The 19,774-nt window shown below is 37.3% G+C and overlaps 1 protein-coding gene across 2 annotated transcripts in view; it reads left to right on the top strand.

Moving 5' to 3' along the window:
- LOC127411771 (RAC-gamma serine/threonine-protein kinase) overlaps positions 1 to 19,774 on the top strand; it is a 165,806-nt gene that overhangs the window by 102,623 nt on the left and 43,409 nt on the right. For both annotated transcript variants that reach the window (XM_051647516.1, XM_051647515.1), the window contains exon 3: positions 14,266 to 14,391. In XM_051647516.1, the coding sequence (XP_051503476.1) occupies positions 14,266 to 14,391 (126 nt within the window). The remainder of the gene's footprint in view (positions 1 to 14,265; positions 14,392 to 19,774) is intronic.

Below are 19,774 nucleotides of genomic sequence, written 5' to 3'. Positions count from 1 at the left end.
TTGACAGAGAGCAGCGTTACTCTCACTGGAGAGCACTGTAATCCATCGCACACACAGACACACACTCACACACATGTATTTTCAATGCGGCCCCTCACAATGGCACAGTGTAAAATAATCTCGCCTGCCCTGCTCCTGGGGGACACGCCTTTCTGGCTGCTATGGCAACAGTTGGGAAGTTCTTCGTTGTTGTGTTGCCTCATATTCTGAATGATTCATGGATCGGATTCTTCACAGCAGATCTGTTTAGTGTGACCCGCTATACTTGCCCTCACTCAAGCATTATGGACTATGTCCAATTGGCATGAAATGAACATTAAGTTCAGTTATAATTCTTAACTTGCTATGTTGAGCATTTCATACTTTTTATTTTGCTTTATGACATGAGATAGAGAGGGCTTTGAAGCATTATACAGTGACCCCAAAATGTGTCACACTTAAAAATTCACCTGTGTTGGGTGTTACTTATAATATCCACTACAAATGACTAATTACTTCTCTAAAATGTAATCAGATAACTTCACTGATTACTTCATGTAAAAAGTAATCACATTACTAATTATTTTAATTTGAAGTTACTTTCTAAATCACTTCTTCTAGAAAAAGTTTTTGTCTATATTTCTTCCTCATTCATTGTCGCACACCCTTCATTTGTCATAGAAATGCAAACAGATGTACATATGAATTCATATTTTAAATGTATTATACATATTTTTAGCACAAGTAATATACTTAAAAGTAATTACTTTACTGAAAGTCAGTAACTGTAATCTGTAAACAAGTATTTAAAATGTAATGCATTACATTATTTTTTGGGGGACTAAAAGTAATTAGATTACATTAATTACTTTGTAATCAGATTACACCCAACACTGAAGTTCACACAAGTGTACTATCAGAGTAACCACAAGTTATTTTATCACATTAACATAAAAATGTTCCACTAATGTTTGACAACCAAACACAAAAGTGCCAAATACTTTTTGTCTTAATTTTGAACAGTATATCTATTGTTTAATACATAACCAACTTTTTTTGTTTTGCTTGAGAAGCATGCTGTGCTAGGTTCCTGTAGAATAAATGCTTCTGCGTTTGATATTTTGTTAGATGATGCAAAGACATCCATACATTTTTTAAATGTGGCTTAAACATTTTTGGGGGCTGCTCTATGTATCTGTGCTTATCTGTGTTGTCCAACATTTAAAATTCAGGTGACCTTTGGTTGTTCCTTTGCATCTTGGAATGCTTTAGAAAGAAGGCAGCCACTGAAGATGACTGCACGACTGCAGATTATGCCGCAAATGATGTAGCCCTTTTAACTTGAGCGACAGATAAATTAGATTGCAAAATGGATAGTCTGATCGAGTTCAGTTGCTCATATTTGATTAACCGACCAAAGTTGCTGCCAGTTCCTCCAATAATATCATTAATTAGCCATATTTTATTGAGGAAACACAATCAGAGGTGAAGGGCAGGTTCAGGGGATTCATCCTAATACTCACCATGACATCATCATTTGATGTAATAAAGCCTTTCTGTTGCCACCCTATAATCTTTTAAGAGGCATTTACAAAAAGAACCCTTTCAAAAAAGTTCTAGTTATTTGGAGGAGAGATGAGTGTTGCATATATCTCTCTTAAAGGTAGAGGCTCACCGCACCCCTCTTGTCTGAGCGTCACTTTGACATTTCTCTCATTCTCATTTTCATTTTCTCTCTCTCTCTCTCTCTCTCTCTCTCTCTCTCTCTCTCTCTCTCTCTCTCTCTCTCTCTTTCTCTCTCTCACTCACTCACTCACTCACTCACACCCAAAAACAGGCACAAAGAGAAACTCACGGTTTCGTTCAGATACTCATGCTGAACCATCAGGCTGTACAGTGTCTGTAGTTCAGTGTCATCTAGTGGCTGCTTATGTTACTACACTGTAGAGTTTACTTGACTAGAACAAATGGAGTACATTACCAATGAAAAGGTTGGACACACTCGACTGAATTTGTTTCTTGTGATCTTAAAAACCTTTTGATGTAAAAACTTGTTCTTAAATGCTTAATATTTTTGTAGACAAATATAAATGATGTCTACATACTGTATGAATTTCTTTATAAAACTAAAAAATAATATCAATAACTAACAAAACTTGTATTTATTTTTTAAATGGATGAATTGGACCAGATAGTGAAGAAAAAGCAGACAACAAGTGCCCAGCATACATGGGAACTCCTTTACTGACTTTACTATTATTAGAAAATGTGGGTAGTAATAAACAGTAGTAATAATAAAGAATGAGTAGGTGTGTCCAAACTTTTGACTGGCAGTATATGGCCTGATGTACTTAGGTTTGTTAAGAGAGTTGGCCTTGAATTAAATGTTCAACATTTGTATTTTTTAAAAAGCTGATCCTAGTTTTTTTTTGTTTTTTTTTACTAAAGGAATTACATACTTGTCATATTATGTTATGATTTAAAAATCATTTAATGTATATATCTTACACATAACAAAAACAAACATATTACAGCAACATACATGTAAGCATACTTTTTTATATTAAAAAAATATATTTTCTAAATGTGCTTTATGCTAACTGGAGAGCTTTGTAGTGTTTTGTAGCTATAGCAATTCTAACTAATTCTGCTGTAAATGCTGTGTGTTTTCTTGTAAAAGGATTAAACCTTAGGCACAACTCCATCATTAATAATTTGATGTGGAATGTTCGAGTTATTCTGTTACACACTTGAGTTTGTGTGTGATCTTCATGTGCGCGTATGTGTGTTAGCGGGATGGCCTCTCTGTACGGGCCCAGTGCAGCAGCTCTCTGCACCAGCTGGGGGGCTGGACGAGCACCAGGAGGGCAAGCTGTGTGCAGCTGGCGGACTGAAATCTGTGCAGGCCTCATGGGAGTTTCCTGTCCCTGGGCACCATCGTTTCCCTCCCTCATCCCCAACCGGCCTGACGGCTCTCTAGCCGCTCATAGTCACATGACTCAACTACCGTCATGCAGGGGTCTGCAGCCGGCATCTGCCCTCACTCAAACAGACGAGTCCCTGATGTAGACAAAACGGCCTTGGGGAAGATTGGCTGCGGCACATGAGATGAACTGTTGTCTCCATTTTACATAATGGTACAAGTAATGTAAAGGTAAAGTGGCACATAGAAGAATTGCAAAAACAATTGTTTCCAAATGGCATTGTTTGTACAAACAGGTAGTCGTGCCCCAAATTCACTCCATTTGTTGAGCCAGAAGTTGACATGTCGGAAGCTCAAACAACAGAGACATATTTTGAAAGGGCCACAGTTTTTACACCTTCATAAAGCCAGCATACAAATGGTTTACTTAGAGTTGTCTTTGCATAATCATTAAAAAAAAACAAAACAAAACAAAAACAACTACCCCTTGTGTAATTTGTTTGTAATAATTTGTTTTAGACGGATGGTAGGCCTATATGGATATATATGGATGTCAGTTAACTTTTATTCTTATTAATATAATATTTTAGCTTAAAATGTATGTGACTGTATAAGGGGAAATTTAGAATAATTTTATATTTAAATTTTTTTTTTTTTTTTATCCTTTTTTTTTTCTCACAATTTTTTCATTCTTGTTTTGCATTCATTAGATAATTTTATGTGGTCCTGTGGTGACAAATGCATTTTTAAAAGTACAAATATTTCATACAGCCTTTTGTTATTTATGAGCTCATAAAATCTGCATGTAAAATAACTATAGAAAATTACCAAAAATGTATTAAAATAATTTTAGATGGAGTTTAGCATGACACACCTCAGGACACGTCAGCTACCCATATGCTGTATGTGACACATGTAATTTAAGTAGTGTGTTCTACAGATATTGAACAGTTGTTAGGCTTCACTGTAAATGTGATGTGTATCCAGCGAGTCATTAGTTACTCTCAAACTTTCAAACTCTTTAGCTTGTAAGGCCATAAACCCCAGGCGTTCTATGCCTGTATGGTCCCTCTCACAGGCATACTCCTAATGCTAGCATGCAATGAGGGTTACTCCATGTGCACACCCATACAGACACTCCTTCCTGCTGTGGTCTAATGACACTAATTCAGGTTAAGTGGATTGGCTTGAGCCAGCCCTGGATTGCATATAAGTTGTCTGAGAGCCTCATGTCGAGTCCACGACTGCAGCACCACTGGCTCAACCTGCTGTCCTCACTGAGGACACACAGAGGACACACACTCACAGACAGTACACATAGGCATGCAAACATGTCACAATAGTTAAAGACATCTGTTTATGTAGAAAAACAATAATAAAAACAATTTTAAAAAAAAAAACTGCACAGACGGACACGACGCCACATCCTTTATGAATGAGCATGGTTAAACATTTCTTGAATGTTCTTACCTGTTCTGATGTATAAAAGAGCACATGACTTAATTATGGAAATATTTGCTGATTGCTGTTATGTAAATCCAGTTTTTATCTGAGTTGACACTACATTGATAATAATGGCATGCAACTCTATGCAAGAATTGAAATTCTATGTAAAGTCTGCATATCTAAAGGTAATATATTGGGTAGGTAGATGAGGACTGGTCACATGCAATTTTCTTCCCTTATATACACTTTAAAATGTCCTTAAGGGGTCACCTTGGTGTAAGTGTGGGGTAACGTCCCCTTGTTTATGCTTTCTCTGTCAGTATAACAATGGTGAATCAGACACCAATCTGTCTTGTTGTGTCTGGCTTTCTTAGGTGATATGACGTCCGTCTTTGTAAGGGGATCAGTCTTTGCCCACAATTCAGGCAAAAATACTGCAAATCCCTGGAGCTTTGCCACCACTAAGTATTGTCAGTTTTACTCCTCCCCACCTTGGCTAAGCCCTAAAATTGCATTTGACAACTTAACAGCTGCATCACCGTCCAGTGGAGCTGATTAGCATGTCTGAGTCTGTCCTGGTGTTAGTCACGTTTGACAAAGTACAGTTACATAAAGAACTGGTTGAGTCATTTGAAAGTCAGTTGTCCAATTTTTTTCTATTTAAAATTCCCATTTTTTTTTTTGTGGTCTGTATTTTACCACCAGACCAATGCTGAGACCAGTCTAGCTGTGAATTTTCTTTAACCATTAAATGAAAAGGAATTTCACTAAACGCTCTTACAAATTCATGTCTTTAGAGACCCGGCACTTATATCTATTACAAATGGGCCTGTAAAATGCCCAGATAGTGTCAAATTTTCAAATCTTTTTCAAGACAGTTAGAAAATAATAGAATAAAACATATTTGATATATTTTGATGTTTTATTTTTCATATATCAAAGAGAAAATGCAACAAATCAGGACAAATATAGAACAGCAATTATTTTCACCCTGAAATTTCATGATATGCAACTGGCTGTCAAAAACACATCGAGCCACACATAACACATAACTACACAAGTATTTTCTCTGGCATTTATTGAGTCTAAATAGATGCACAACATACATAATTTCAGTAGTACACCCAAATAACAATAGTCATATCAACTGTTCATGTGTTGTACTTGCTATTACTTCGATATTGTTTCTTCATCAAATAGCATTGTCAAAGTCAGTCACTGAAAGAACAGGGTCACCTTAAGTAAGAATTAAGTATAATATGTCCATGTACATGCATATGGAATACTAATTCACAATTGTTGATAATTTATTAGTGCACAGAAAATCAATATGATCTAGTATTTATTTGTATGAATATAGTATTCATTTCTCTTGTAATAAACAAACAGACATCCTGTGATAGTAAATTTATATAGATATAAAATAATCATAAAAATGTAATTCATGGAAGTGCAAAAAAATGAAACCCCGACACTATTACATACCTAGGGTCTCTAATGACCCAATACACTTTTGGTATTCGCCTGTTTCATGTGACGTCACTGTATGACCACGGCGCCATGTTTGTGACCAAAATTCCATATAACTTAAATGTGCTGCGCTGTGGAATGTGGCAAAGCCGGTGAAAATGTTGTTGCTATTTATAAATCTTGAAAAGATGATACTGCTGTTTAATTACCAGAGGCAAAATTAAATTTTTCTTTCAATAAAGGTATATATAAAGTTATATAAAGTTTATATTTTAAGTGGCACGGGTCCATTTAGCCAAAGTCAAGCAAAGAGCACGGTCTTTCCTCATTTATTCAGACATGTCAGTTATCTATACACATGTCAACTATGTTTAATATAATTGATAATTAACATTGAGTCGGATACAATTAAACTGGAAATGCACATAGGACGATGTTATTCATAACACCCAGGCTGTATAGAGGTATGTCATAATTGTAACACATTATAATGAATAAAAAGCACTATAATGTGAATATATAGTACATAACTAATGTGTATATACTAATATCATGAAGCACAGACTTTATTTACACCACCAGACTAACACTAATATGCCTCGGTTGCTTTCTGTGTGTTCTTCTTCATGAATTAAAAGCAGCTCTTACATTCATACAGATGGGATTATCACAAATGTTTTGTAATATTTTGACCAAATCAGAGCATAAAACAACACAAACATTTGTAACTTCTGAATTATGTTCACGGTGATGTACCGGTAGGCGTGTGGACTCGCCAGTCACACATCAGACTTGCCAACATGGTTGGGAGGGATACTTTCTAATGTAATCCGTTACATATTACTGATTACTTACCAATAAATGTAATCGGTAACGTAATCAAATTACAGCAATATGAAAGCAATGTAATCAGATTACTTTTCGTTACTTTTTGATTACCACAAGGGCACATATGTAAATAAAGTCAAGATAAAATCAATATGATCTCTAAAACTTTAAATTATGCCTTGAATGCAAACAGAACATGTCTGAGTAATATTAGGAGTACTGTTGTAGCTGTTATTATATCTAAGAAAAAGAAACATGGACACTGCACCCTACCAAGAAAACTAGGTGAGTTCTCTGTCTGCTACAGAAAAATAAAATTTCTCATAAAGCAAAGTAAGTAGAACAGATGCACTGAATTATGTCTTGGTTAACATTAAACATTAACATTAAATCTTACAGGATAGACCTCAGATTCAAAAACAGTGTGTATAGGCAATTGTAATTTACACTATTCATTAACTTCAGATGCTATTCAATAGGTAGATCACATGGTATCATCATCATCATCGTTACTATTTTCATTATTAAATGCTGGAGAGTGTCTTTCCTCTTCTTGCTCATGATCCAAAGTCAAACATCACCAGCCAACAGTTTATGGCTGATTTCTATGTTTCTGTTTCTGTTTATGGAGGATTTTAAAGTGGAAAATAAGTTTTGATTCCAAAAAGAAAACAAAATGTAGTTTTAAAGAATAGATCAAAACAGATTTAAACTTTGAGTGTGTCTTTTCAGTGACATTCCTAATTACTCTAAGTGTTGAACATTTTACATTTGTCAAGATGTCTCGCTCACCCAGACATTTGAACTGATCTCAACAATAATTGATCAAAATCAGATAAATTCTTCACTGAACTTTCTTTCCTAAGAACTTAAAACACATTTTCAGTTAATTTGGTATGTATGTGTACAATTTGGATTTGTTAGTAATGATCAGGGATGCAAAATCATGAGAGGTGAAAAAGGAGAAGAAGTCATAGCAGGTTTTCCAGGGGTATTTTTTCAGTTGATATTTGTATTGTTGTATTAAAAACTTTTTTTTCTTAATTGATGATGGTTTAAGTACCATTGACCTGGGGAAGGGGTCATTTTTTCAGCTTGAATTTGGAACGGAACAACATACAGGACGTCCTGGCTAATATAGTACAGTTCACATTTGCGACCATGCAAACCAGGGGATTTCTATGTCGTAACACCAATGATGCGCAAATCGTGTCAATATTGGCAGCTATTCCTGCTCCCGCCAAATGATGAGGGCCACGGATTTCTTTGAGCACTAAGGCTAACTCATTTTAACACATTTTAATATTAACTAATTTTAACTAACCTAGCTAATGTGATTTCTCTGTGGCTCTTATTACATTCAAATTCTCAGGTTGTTGGATAATGAGAGCATCTTCACAGCTGGAAGGCATAAATTCCACTGAACTTTGATGTTGTTTCGCTTTTCTCTTTTAAAGAGTGTATAATGTTGAAATTTCAAGAAAAAAAGGCATGTTCTTCTGTGGCCATCGCAGTGAAGCAGCTGTTTGCCCCGAGAGCAGAGTGCTGATGTGAGACAGGTATTATTTGCGCATGCGACATTAGGAGATGCTCCTGACTCAAGTGAGCCATGAGAGAGAACCTGAAGAGAACGCGCATCTAAAACAAACAGCTGTCTGTATCACTTTATGTCTGGAAAATTCACTATTTCTTTTGTCAGAAATTAAAACTTGTAATCCTGACAGTAATCCCATTTTTTTTTTAAATGTAACTGTAATCTAATTATGTTGGCTTTTTATGTAACTGTAAGAAGATTACAGTTACCTATTTTTTGTATCCTGACTACCTAACACGTTACAAGTAATCCGTTACTCCCCAAACCTGCTCGCCAGCATACGGAGATAAAACGTGGATAAAATATATTTAAATGTCTGCGAAAGTCAAACCTGTATACACCTTTCCTGGGACTTTGCATGGCTCAAAAGCATTTTTTTATGTTTTTTCATGAAATAATTTTATGGGTGTTTTTCTCATTCACCTACATTATTTTCTCCCGCTGATGGTCACAAATATGGCGGCTGCGGGGAAAAAGTGAGCAAATTTTTGTTTATTTATTTTTTTGCAATTTTTTGCATTTTTTTGTGTAACAGTATTTATACTGTAAAAGAAAGATTGAGTAATATTAGAGAGGTGTGGGCACAACTCAAAAAAAAAAAAAAAAAAAAAAAAAAAAAAAAAGGATGAGGTACGGGGGCGGAATGAGGTCTTGGGTATCTGAAGACTGGAGGTATGTGTTTAGGGGTTAAATTGTTCAAAATATGTTATACTTGTAATCAGGGTTCCCATGGTCATGGGAAACCTGGAAATATCAGAGAAATTTAAAATTAAAGAAAAATTTAATTTAAAATGAAATGATAATTTATTAATTCAAATGTAATTTGAATTTTGCAAATTAAAACTTTAAATTAAACATTTAAATACAATACAATTTTAAAAGTCATGGAAATTTATATAGTCAATATAATTTTGACTAGTTTTGCTTAGTTCTGAAATATTTCATCAGCTAAAGATTGCTCTTTTTGAGTGCAATCTCTATAAAATGATTTTTAAAAGGAAGCTTATATTCCGTCATATTGTCAGTGAAAAAGCATTTTGCTTAGTGACAGTGTATTCCGTCAGGGCACCACATTTTAGCGATCTTACTAAGTAGCGATTTTACAGTCTTTTCCCACTTTTTATTTGATAGAGACAGTGGAGATGAGACAGGACTTTAGAGGTAGAGTGAGAGGGAATTGGATGGGAACATGATCACAGCCAGAATTGAATCCATGTCTCCACATGAGCATGAGAGCTCAACATGTTGAAGTCTATGCAGTAACCACTAGGCCATAGCTCAGACTAAGAAGCAATACTTCTGACAATACTTTCTCTGAGCAACTGTTTGCTGTATTTGTTTGTGTGTGTGAATGAGTCAGTGTGAGTGTGTCCATGCTGCAGCCATCTCTGCCAAACTGCCAAACTGACTCCAGCGCTCTCCTTCAGCAAGCTGCTGTGGTACTTGGTGAACAAAACACACACCAATCCCCAAAACCAGCCAGCTCTCCCTCCTGCGCATTCTCTCCATCCATACCACACCACCTAATGCTGCCCACGTCTCCGACCATTTGCTGGTGCCCGGGCTGCACTGTAGCGGCTGTGAGGGCCTGTGCCCAGGCGCGCTGGTGCTGCTTGGAGTGCCCGGCGTGTGCTAGAAAGCAACAGCCTGCCGGTCCCAGGGCACCCGTCACATGCCCATCTTTAAGCCATCTGCAAAGCAGAGCGCTTCCCGCCAAAGCATTAAATTAAGTCCTTGTTTGGGCTGATTAACAAATGGCCTTGTTTTTCCATGTTCCATGGGCTTGTTTTTTCCTCCTGTCCTGCTAAAGCTTCATCATGTCGGAATGAGCGTGGCAGAGGCAGCGAGACTTCTGCAAGTCTCAGGAGTGGTTCGGATGTTTTGGGGGGAAGTTTGCTCAGGATCGCGTCTGTCTTGAAAGTGGTCCTTCCAATTCCCCATCCCACAGCCATCAGGCTGTCACAGACAAATGAACAATTAATCTGGGCTTGTAATTGAATGGCATTTAGTATGATATTTTAATTGTGCAATTGGAGCCATTTGGAACTCAGAACTTAATTGGAACAGAGCGGCAGGGACTATAGAGTTCCTGTTGCATATTTGCACACAATCGGTCAGGTATTATCTGCAAGCTTGTTAGTCGGAGGATTCATATCATCGTACAACTTCTACAATACTGCTTGGCAGCAAGTTTGTAACCACATGTTCAGGATTCAGACAGAACAAATGTATTAACTTATGAATCACCCATTGTAAAATCCATATTGGTCGAAATCTCATCTGAATATTCAGGAGGATGTTAATGGTAACCAATAGGACTGTTTTCTTTGACCAAACGTTCTGGAAACTTAAGGGTAGAAGCATCACCAGTGCTTGCCAGACCAACTGTCCGCCTACTGTTTTGGATCTAAGGAAAGAAATTTCATGTTTGAGAAGCCAGTGAAAATGGTTTGATGAAACAGCACTGGCTGGGTTCGAACAAAATTTGCTTTTAGTCACGCAGCCCCTTCTGTTCAACCCCTGGCTCTGTCAGCGGCACATTGATTGTGCTCTACACTGCTTAACAGGACACTGTGACTCACCAGGATCAGATCATTGCTTTAATTCTATTCATGTTTTCCATTTGTATGGAACTGATCCTCCAACGACATGAGTAATGTTGTGGGAACAGTTTGTGCTAACTTTAGAAAAGTATTTTATGATTTACTTTTTATATATATTTATATTTTGGGGATTTTTTACTTTGTGGGAATGGGATCAAGACATGTTGTGGGCTGGAATCGAACCTATGTCTCCCACATGAACACCACAGCTCAACATGTCTGGCCACCTTTTTTAGTATTGGACTTTCTGACTCCAAGACTTCAGGCAGCATACCACTTCTGTTAACTACCAATAATGCCTCTCAGTTAAGTTTTATCTTTAGAGAAAATGCAATGGTCAGTGGATGGATAAATTATTGCAAGATTCATATGACAAGCAGCTGAAACAATTTACATGTCAACTCGCAGCCTATTTTTATTTTTTTGCCATCATTCCATTTCCATTCATTTTTTACCTTTCGATAGGAAGGCGTATGCTTCTGTTCAGCTGTTCCATCCTACCCAGCGATTCCTCGTCCTCATTGAGGCATACCAGCGAAGACCTCCATCTCCTCAAATTAACATGAGCAGGTGTTTTTCTCTGATGTGTTAATTAAGAGAAGCTGGTGTCATTATGCTTAAAGTGGATGTTACAAATAGAACATGTTGTTTATTTTCTCTTCTGCTGAAAAAAATTGATCAGAGCTGTCACAAGGCTCATGTGTCACTTAGAGAAGATCGTGGCTAATTACCAGGAGTTCAAAATGAGAAAGTACATGTCCGTGGATTCTCCCGCATCTGCGCTTTAGTGAATACCAGATTGTCGATCTTAATAAATAAGAACTCTTTTAAACAGTTTAGTTCTGAGGTTAAATTCAGCATATTTTACTGAACAGCTGTGTGGTGTTATGTCTAACGAAAGGATAAAAATAAGATGTTTTCTGTTCTGATAGCTCTTCATTTAATTTTGTGCACTTACATAGAGCATTTTGCTGTGTATATCACTCAAACAGCATGAATAGGTTTTGCCCAGTCCAAATGATAGGAAACTAAAGATCTACACGATCTAAAATAAACTAAATTTGGTGATGGAAATGGTTAAGGATAATTATAATATTTTCTAGACTCATCAAAAGACAGGAAATGGTTCCCTAGGACTGTTCTACTTCATTTTATTAAAAGTATATTCTGGGTTCAAAACAAGTTAAGCTCAATCGACAGCATTTGTGGCGTAATATTGATTACCAAAAAGATTAATTCCGACTCGTCCCTCCTTTTCTTAAAAATTTAAAGCAAATTGAGGTTACATTGAGGCAACTCCAAGAGACAACACAAAGTCATTAAAAATATCTCTGTACGACACCTCTGACCATCTTCTCATGCCACTCATCCATCACGTTATAGTTCAGATGAGAAGACACACACACACACACACACACATAAAAGTCTAAGTTTTATTTTATATTGTGTTTACAACTATATTAATCACATTTAAGCCTCTTAAAAATGTGGGGTGAAAAATGTATTTGAAAAAGTACAAATAATTTCCTTTAATGTCATGAACTTGTAAAATAAATGTAAAATAATACGAGCTGTCCTGTTTGAAATTTCATGCCAACTAGACTAGACATTTTAACACAAATTATTAACCAGTTGAAACCATAAAACATTAAGCAGAATTACACGTATAACAATAAAACGCTTGTATCGTGAAAAAGTGCAGTGTCATAGCTGTCTGAATGTGATATGCCAGGTCCAATTTACCTCTGTGAGTGTTGGAAAACAAACTTGTACAGTGACAGATAAACACCTCACAAGCATTTTCACATAGTAAAGGGGTGCTGTAGACTCACACCATCAATTCTTGGTGAAAAATACTTTTTGTGCTCCCATACTTAATCAGTTTTGATCGACTCTTCTCAGTAGCTTCAAAACAAACAGGAAGTTAGATGACAAAATTCGGAAGAGTGGAGCGCTGAAGGTGAATAATTTTAAACAGTAAAAGAACTTACATTAAATCTTCTGTAAAACGTGTGTTATTTGAGCTGTAAATTGTTTAAATCGCAGTTTTACGGCATTTGTAAAATTTTATATAAAGTTGTAAAATTGGATATAAATTTACACAGAAACTTAACTAGTATTGAATCCGAAATATTGCTTTACTAGGTTTGTTTATAATAAGTTATTAAAGGACGCTTCACCCATAAATAAAATCATCTTCTGTCATTTTCAGTAAAAAAAAAAAAATACAAAACATTTACTAATAAGACATAGTGAACTACTTTAATTTGTGCATTTATGGTGCTTTTTGGGGTTTGAGAGTCACTGGTCACAATATGCTTTCATTGAATGGAATAGAGTGATGCGGATTCTGCTAAATAGGTTTTGTCCCTTTCATTTCCTTGAAAAAAGTCATAAAACTTTTGAATGGCATGGTGGTGAGTAAATGTTGACAGAATTGTCATTTTTTGGGTGAACTATTTTTGTAAGGAAAAATGGACTGTGTTCTGTTAGTCACATGGTATGATTATGAAATGTTACAGACAATCTGCAATTTTTTTCTTACGCTTACAAACAACATTATTTTCTGTTTTGTTATAGATCATGGCTTGTATTAATGCTGTCAAACAACCAACTTTTAGTTTTCAGGATATACTAAATTTCTAACTTAATTACATTTTTCGGTGTAAGAAATTAGAAATGAGCAAAATGCAGTGTGTTTGATTGCAGCATGCCTCACTCAGCAGACAGATGTGATGTACATTATCACTCTTGAAGCCTGTTATTGGACCGTGTGTGAGTGCGGCTTTGCCCCCTGCGTAGTGATGCTGACACCCTTGTAATCCTGCTGTTTATTATTAGATAGCACAGGCTGTTGCACCAGAAGTTTTGCATGATAATATGGTGTGACCAGCTGCTCAGCAGATGTTGTTTTTTGTGGCTTTAGCATAGAAAGGTTAGAGGTATCTCTGCTGCCCCCCTGTGAGGATTCTCTGCCCCCCTCCATAGCGCACTTCCCTGCACATTTTACTGTTAGCCGACTTGGTGCTATCAGCCCTGGTTTGGGTTGTTCTAACACCTGCCCCTGGTTTAAGGCATGTGATGCAGTATCTGACATCTGGACTAGCAGTGGTAAACATGTTAACATTTTAATCCCAGTGTTTAGTCATAAGCAAAGTCATTTTTGTGGCAGCCCCAAACAAAGAAGCTTTCTCAGTGAAAATAACTTGTTCTATTGTTTTCATTTTTTTTTTTTTTGGAAGTATATCAAAGCAAAGTTTGAGACATTTGTTCTCAATTGTACTGGATGGTGAAGCTACGGTTGAGTTGTTAGAAACTGTGCACTCATTTAAATACATAGTTTGAGGTCATGTTTTAGTATTTTCTACATTTATCTATATTATTCATTCATATATTACAATCCATCTCATCTTCTTTTCCAGGTGAATATATTAAGAATTGGAGACCTCGCTACTTCCTCCTGAAAACTGATGGATCATTTATCGGATACAAGGAGAAGCCACAAGATGCAGATCTACCCTACCCTCTCAATAACTTCTCGGTTGCAAGTAAGTGATACTTTCAAAGAAAGACATTAAGAGTTTGTCCATTCTTGCCCTTTTATGACACTAGAGTTGAATCTCCATGAATTAGTAGAAGAGTGGATTTCTTGATCCATTATCCTATAAACATGTATTGCTATCGCTATTATTAATGTGACAGTCTTCCTCCTTTTTATGAACACAACGGAATAATTGCCATAACTGACTTTTCTATGAAAGGGTTCTTCCTCACAGCCAGGAATAGCATAACATTGTTCAAACTTTCCCAATGTTATCGACATATATTGGTTGTGATGTCACAACCATTGCGTTTTTTTCAACAAGCTGTTTTTGCACCTTAGATTTAAATCAGTGGAGTTTTGTGTTCTGAAAGTTACAGTATGTCTACATAGTGCATAACTCTTTTATTTCTAAGTTCGATTTTACGTGATATGGCCCATTTAAAGTCAGCAATGTTTGAATCCCATTTTACTTCCATAATCAGACACATTTCCAGGTAAACTGGATATTGAACAAGAAAAAATATAGGACGGACTTTGTTTTCCTTCTGGAAATTATTTAATTTTGAGAAGTAAGCATTCCATACCAGAATTGAGCCAGGTGGTTAGAGGGGAGGGGTTGAAAAGTAAGAGGTATTCATGAATAAAATTGAAAAGGGAAGTTGTTTCAGAGGCAGAGAAAGTTAATATATTTTGATGAAAGTTTTTGAAGACATACGGAAGTAAAAAATATACAGCGTTGACTTTAAAGTTGTCATCATGGACAATCAAATTTTGAACATACAGTAGGAAGTTAAGAGGGTAAAGACTTTAATTGACATTTAGTTTACTTCAGACATTTTCGGATGTTGGAAATAATGTGTGGAGTGGGGTATTTTTGAACACTTACGGTTTTTGATTTCTATTTGTTTTGGCAAATACTATATATGGTTTTTAACAGGATCTTCAAGAATGAATGAAAGGGTTTAAGTGTTTGCATGCAAATTTTTCTAAATGGCAAGTGAGGTAATAGGTAGTTGGATCTATGCTTCTCTCTTCACTAATCCCAGATCTGTCAGTGTCAAACTAATGCTGCAAAATAATGTGACCATAATTATTTCCAATATCACGTTCACAATCATTATCACAGTTCATTTTCAAAAAAATATTGCAACTATTGTATATAAATCCTCAACAAAGTGAACAAAACCTCAGCCCCATTCTGGCAGAGATTTGCTTTCAGAAATAGAATTGAAACACAACTCAACCTCAAGCGCCACAGCACTGTGTGTATTATGCTCACAGTGCTGGCTTCTGGACACATGCTACGAGTGGCTCCCCAATCCTCCATCCGTCAAAAGGCCCAGCCAGGTTTTAATCTAAAGGCTGGAGGAGCTAGGGGTGGCCATACATCCAGCCTGGGCCACTTGGCAGTGGGAGAGGATTGCCACATCTGTTGCGGAAAGCTGTAAGGCCAGGTGGTGCTGGGAGCCTGGTAGCCTAATGCACTCTCTGAAATGGCATCGCTCTCTGCCACCAGACTGCTTGCCTACCGGCCTCCGGACCACTCTCAGTGAGTCCTGTACACAATCTAACCAGCCCTGCATCTGCTCCTTTGCACACCGTAGTCCATAGCCACCGATTAGTCTTTTTTAAAGAATGATAGCAACATATGACAAATCGCTTTGCATGTTCCATTTAGAGCACCTCCCATCACCAAAGATGGAAAAACTGCTATACACAGTGGCCCAAAAAAGTATTTCAGGGTTCCCATGGGCATGGAAAACCTGGAAATATAAGAGAGTTTTAAAATAGAGATTTCCAGGTCTGGAAAAGTCATGAAAGGTAAAAAGGTAAATCCTTAAAAGTTATGGAAGTTTCTATAGTGAATATAAACTGATTATGACCACTCACAGGTGAAGCGAATAACGTTGATCATCTCCTAACAAGTCCATATGTAAAGGTCTGGGTAGATTAGATGGTAAGCAAACAATCAGTTCTCATAGTCAACATGTTGAATGCAGGAGAAATGGGCAGGAGTAAAGACCTGAGCGACTTTGACAAGGGCCAAATTGTTATGGCCAGACAACTGGGCCATTGCATCTCTGAAACGGCAAGGCTTGTGGGGGACTCCCAGTCAGTAGTAGTGAGTACCTACCGACAGTGGTCCGAGGAGGGACAAACCAAAAACCGGCGACAGGGTGTTAGGTGCCCAAGGCTCATCGATGCATGAGGGCAACGAAGGCTATAACGTTTGGTCCGAACTGACAGAAGGTCTACTGTGGCACAAGTCACAGAAAATTGTAATGATAATTATGGGTGGAATGTGTCACAACAAACAGTGCATCACACCCTGCTGCATATGGGGCTGCGTAGCCGCAGACCGGTCAAAGTGACCATGATTACCCCTGTCCACCATCGAAAGCGGCTACAATTGGCACACGAGCATTGGAACTAGACCATGAAGCAGTGAAAGAAGGTCGCCTGGTCCGATGAGTCCCTTTTTTTTTTTTACATCGTGTGGATGGCCGTGTACGTTTGCGCCGTTTACCTGGGCAAGTGATGGCACCAGGATGCACTGTGGGAAGACGACAAGCCGGTGGAGGGAGTGTGATGCTCTGGACAATGTTCTTCTGGGAAACCCTGGGTCCGGCCATTCATGTGGACGTCAATTTGACACGTGCCACCTACCCAAACGTTGTTGCAGTCCAGGTACACCCCTTCATGGCAATGGTATTCCCTGATGGAAGTGACCTCTTTCAGCAGGATAATCCACCCTACCACAGTGCACACATTGGTTGGGAATGGTTTGAGGAACATGATATAGAGTTCAAGGTGTTGCCCTGGCCTACAAATTCCCCATCTGTGGGATGTGCTGGACCAACAAGTCCGATCCACGGCGGCTCCACCTCGCAACTTAGAGGACTTGAACCACAGAACAACTTCAGGGTTCTTGTAGAGTCCATGCCTCGGCGGGTTGGCACTGTTTTGGCGGCACTTGGAGGACCAACAGCATATTAGGCAGGTGGTCATAATGTTTTGGCTCATCAGCGTAAATGTTTCAAGTTATGTTATGCTTCAAAGCATTTAATTGGCTAGAAATTGCTCTTTGTGAGCGCGGTGCCTATAAATTGTTTTAAAAATTCTCATCCAGTAATCCAAGCGACAGAAAAAATAATGGAAAAATCATAGGAAATTCATGAAAAATTAATTGGTCAAAAGGTGTGGGAACTTTGTGGTATTAGGACACTGCAACCACACTAAAAAAATTATGAATGTCATTGCATTACATAAAATATCAAACCAAGTCACATGAATTTTAAAGAAAGGTACTACAAACACACTTTTCAAGCAAAGCATTTTAACTAAGCAAAACTAACCTAGAAGTTTGTTAGCTTTTAAATTATAAAACAAATAATAGATGTTCTTTTCAAAATTAGTAGAACAGGAAATGTTAGTACATATTCAATATGATAATTTTCACCCGTGGTTACTCAGCTAGGACACATTTTAAAATCAGCTATTGAAAATTGACAACTTGAAGAGCTGACAAAAAGCCATTTAGTTTGATATTTTGTTCTAATGCAATGAAATTCATACATTTCCGTCATGTTGTGTGACTTAAGTGTCCAAAAGTGTCCAAACACTTTTTAGTGCCACTGGATGTACAGCTGGAACTGAATTTTTATAATGCTGAAGAAAAAAAAAAAAAAAAAAAAGATTTTCATTGCATAAAAATGGTCACCTTTTTCTTCAGGAATCGCTTCAAAGTAAATTCTCACTAACATCTGCGGCACCGACTGCAATATTTTGTCTCCTGGTGTTTTCATGTGTTGCTACCCTCTCAACCTTATTTTGTACTTGAGAATACCTTCAAGAGATGTTCCGTGGTGCGAGTGGTGGAAGTCGCAGCTTCTAGGCTATTTAATTGGTATTCTAGCTTTGCTTCGCGACTTGCTTTAAGCAATGTCATCTGTGATCTAATGTGGCAAAGCAAACAATACTGTCAGCTCTGCCTCCTCTGCTCCTAAGGTGTCACATTCTGGCTGCTGTGACCTTGTTTTTCTGCACTCATCGTGGGACTCCATTTTCCCCGTACTGCCCAGGTAGACGATCTGTACAGTGTGCGGCTTCGTGACCTTTGTGGTGTCGTCATTAACCTACCTGTCTAATTTTAGGCTGTGCCGTCAGTCAGAGGTGGCTGAAATTGGCCAGCTCATTACAAGGCTGGCAGCATGGGCCACAGTTGGGTTTCACCTGTCATCTGGGCTTTGTCCCCAAAATCTGCAGCGACAATGAGCCCCGGCCTTGCATCAACTCCATTGCCTGTGACTTTGAACGCATCACAAAGTAATTGAGAAGTGAGTTAAACAGGATTCCCATGTTTATGGAAAACCTGGAATTATTCGGGCCTGGAAAGGTCATGGAAATGAGAAATATCTTAAAGTTTTTTAGTCTTGCAGCTGTTCTAAAATATTTAATGTGATGGATTTTTCTCTTTGGGAGTGGTTGTGTTGAGTAAGAGCTGAAACATACTCTAAGCAAGTACGTGAACGCAGACACATCTGCAACGCAAGTTCGAATTCACAGGTCGTGGCATTCTGAAATGTGTCACACCGCAATTCATAACACAGTGCAACTATTCATTGCATTCTGAATATTATTGAGCAAGTAAGTTAGTCATTATATTTATAGCAACTTACCTGTATAATAACACATCCAGTTTAATGGCACAGATGTTTGAAGTTAACTCTGTTGCCCCCTTAAGTACTATGGTATTTCCTGCCACAGTAATGAAAGAACGCATGTTATGCATGTTTAACCGCGTGTTTGCACTGCGGTGGCGTAGAGTATATTTCAGCCTTCTCTGCAAGCCAGTATCGTCTTACAGAAGGTTACAGAAGTCTCCAATAAATACAATTATTTAAATCTGTTAGTTCAAAATAGACCTGACATACAATTGAAGTCTGGCACAGCAATCACAATAAAATGATTTATGAAAAAAATAACTATTAGAAAGGTGAAATGTTTAATTTTTGCACCATTAGCATAATCAAATGGAACTGCAAATATAATCACTGTTTTTAACCCTTTAAGCTCTGAGTTTGTTTTTAAAGATTTCCTGTTTCAGTGGCATAATAAAAGTTAAAATTAAAGAAGGGTCACGTGTTTGGTATCATTTAAAGAAAACTTCAATTTTTTTCATGATAGAAATTATGATCGATTCTGAGAAAAACTTGAGCCAAAAATAAGTTTTTCTTATTTTTCCGATTTGACATATACCTCAGGGTGTAAATAAAAGGTGGCTCCAAAAAAACTGCTTTTGTTTTATTCCCAATCATGTCATGTCAAAATATTGTGTTGATACAACAAAGCAATCAAAAGTTATAGCATTACAAAAATAATTTATC

Source organism: Myxocyprinus asiaticus, chromosome 21 (assembly GCF_019703515.2).
Source record: "Myxocyprinus asiaticus isolate MX2 ecotype Aquarium Trade chromosome 21, UBuf_Myxa_2, whole genome shotgun sequence".
Classification (NCBI taxonomy): Eukaryota; Metazoa; Chordata; class Actinopteri; order Cypriniformes; family Catostomidae; genus Myxocyprinus; species Myxocyprinus asiaticus.
Note: the sequence above shows the minus strand (reverse complement) of the source record. Positions and strands in the feature narration are given on the sequence as shown.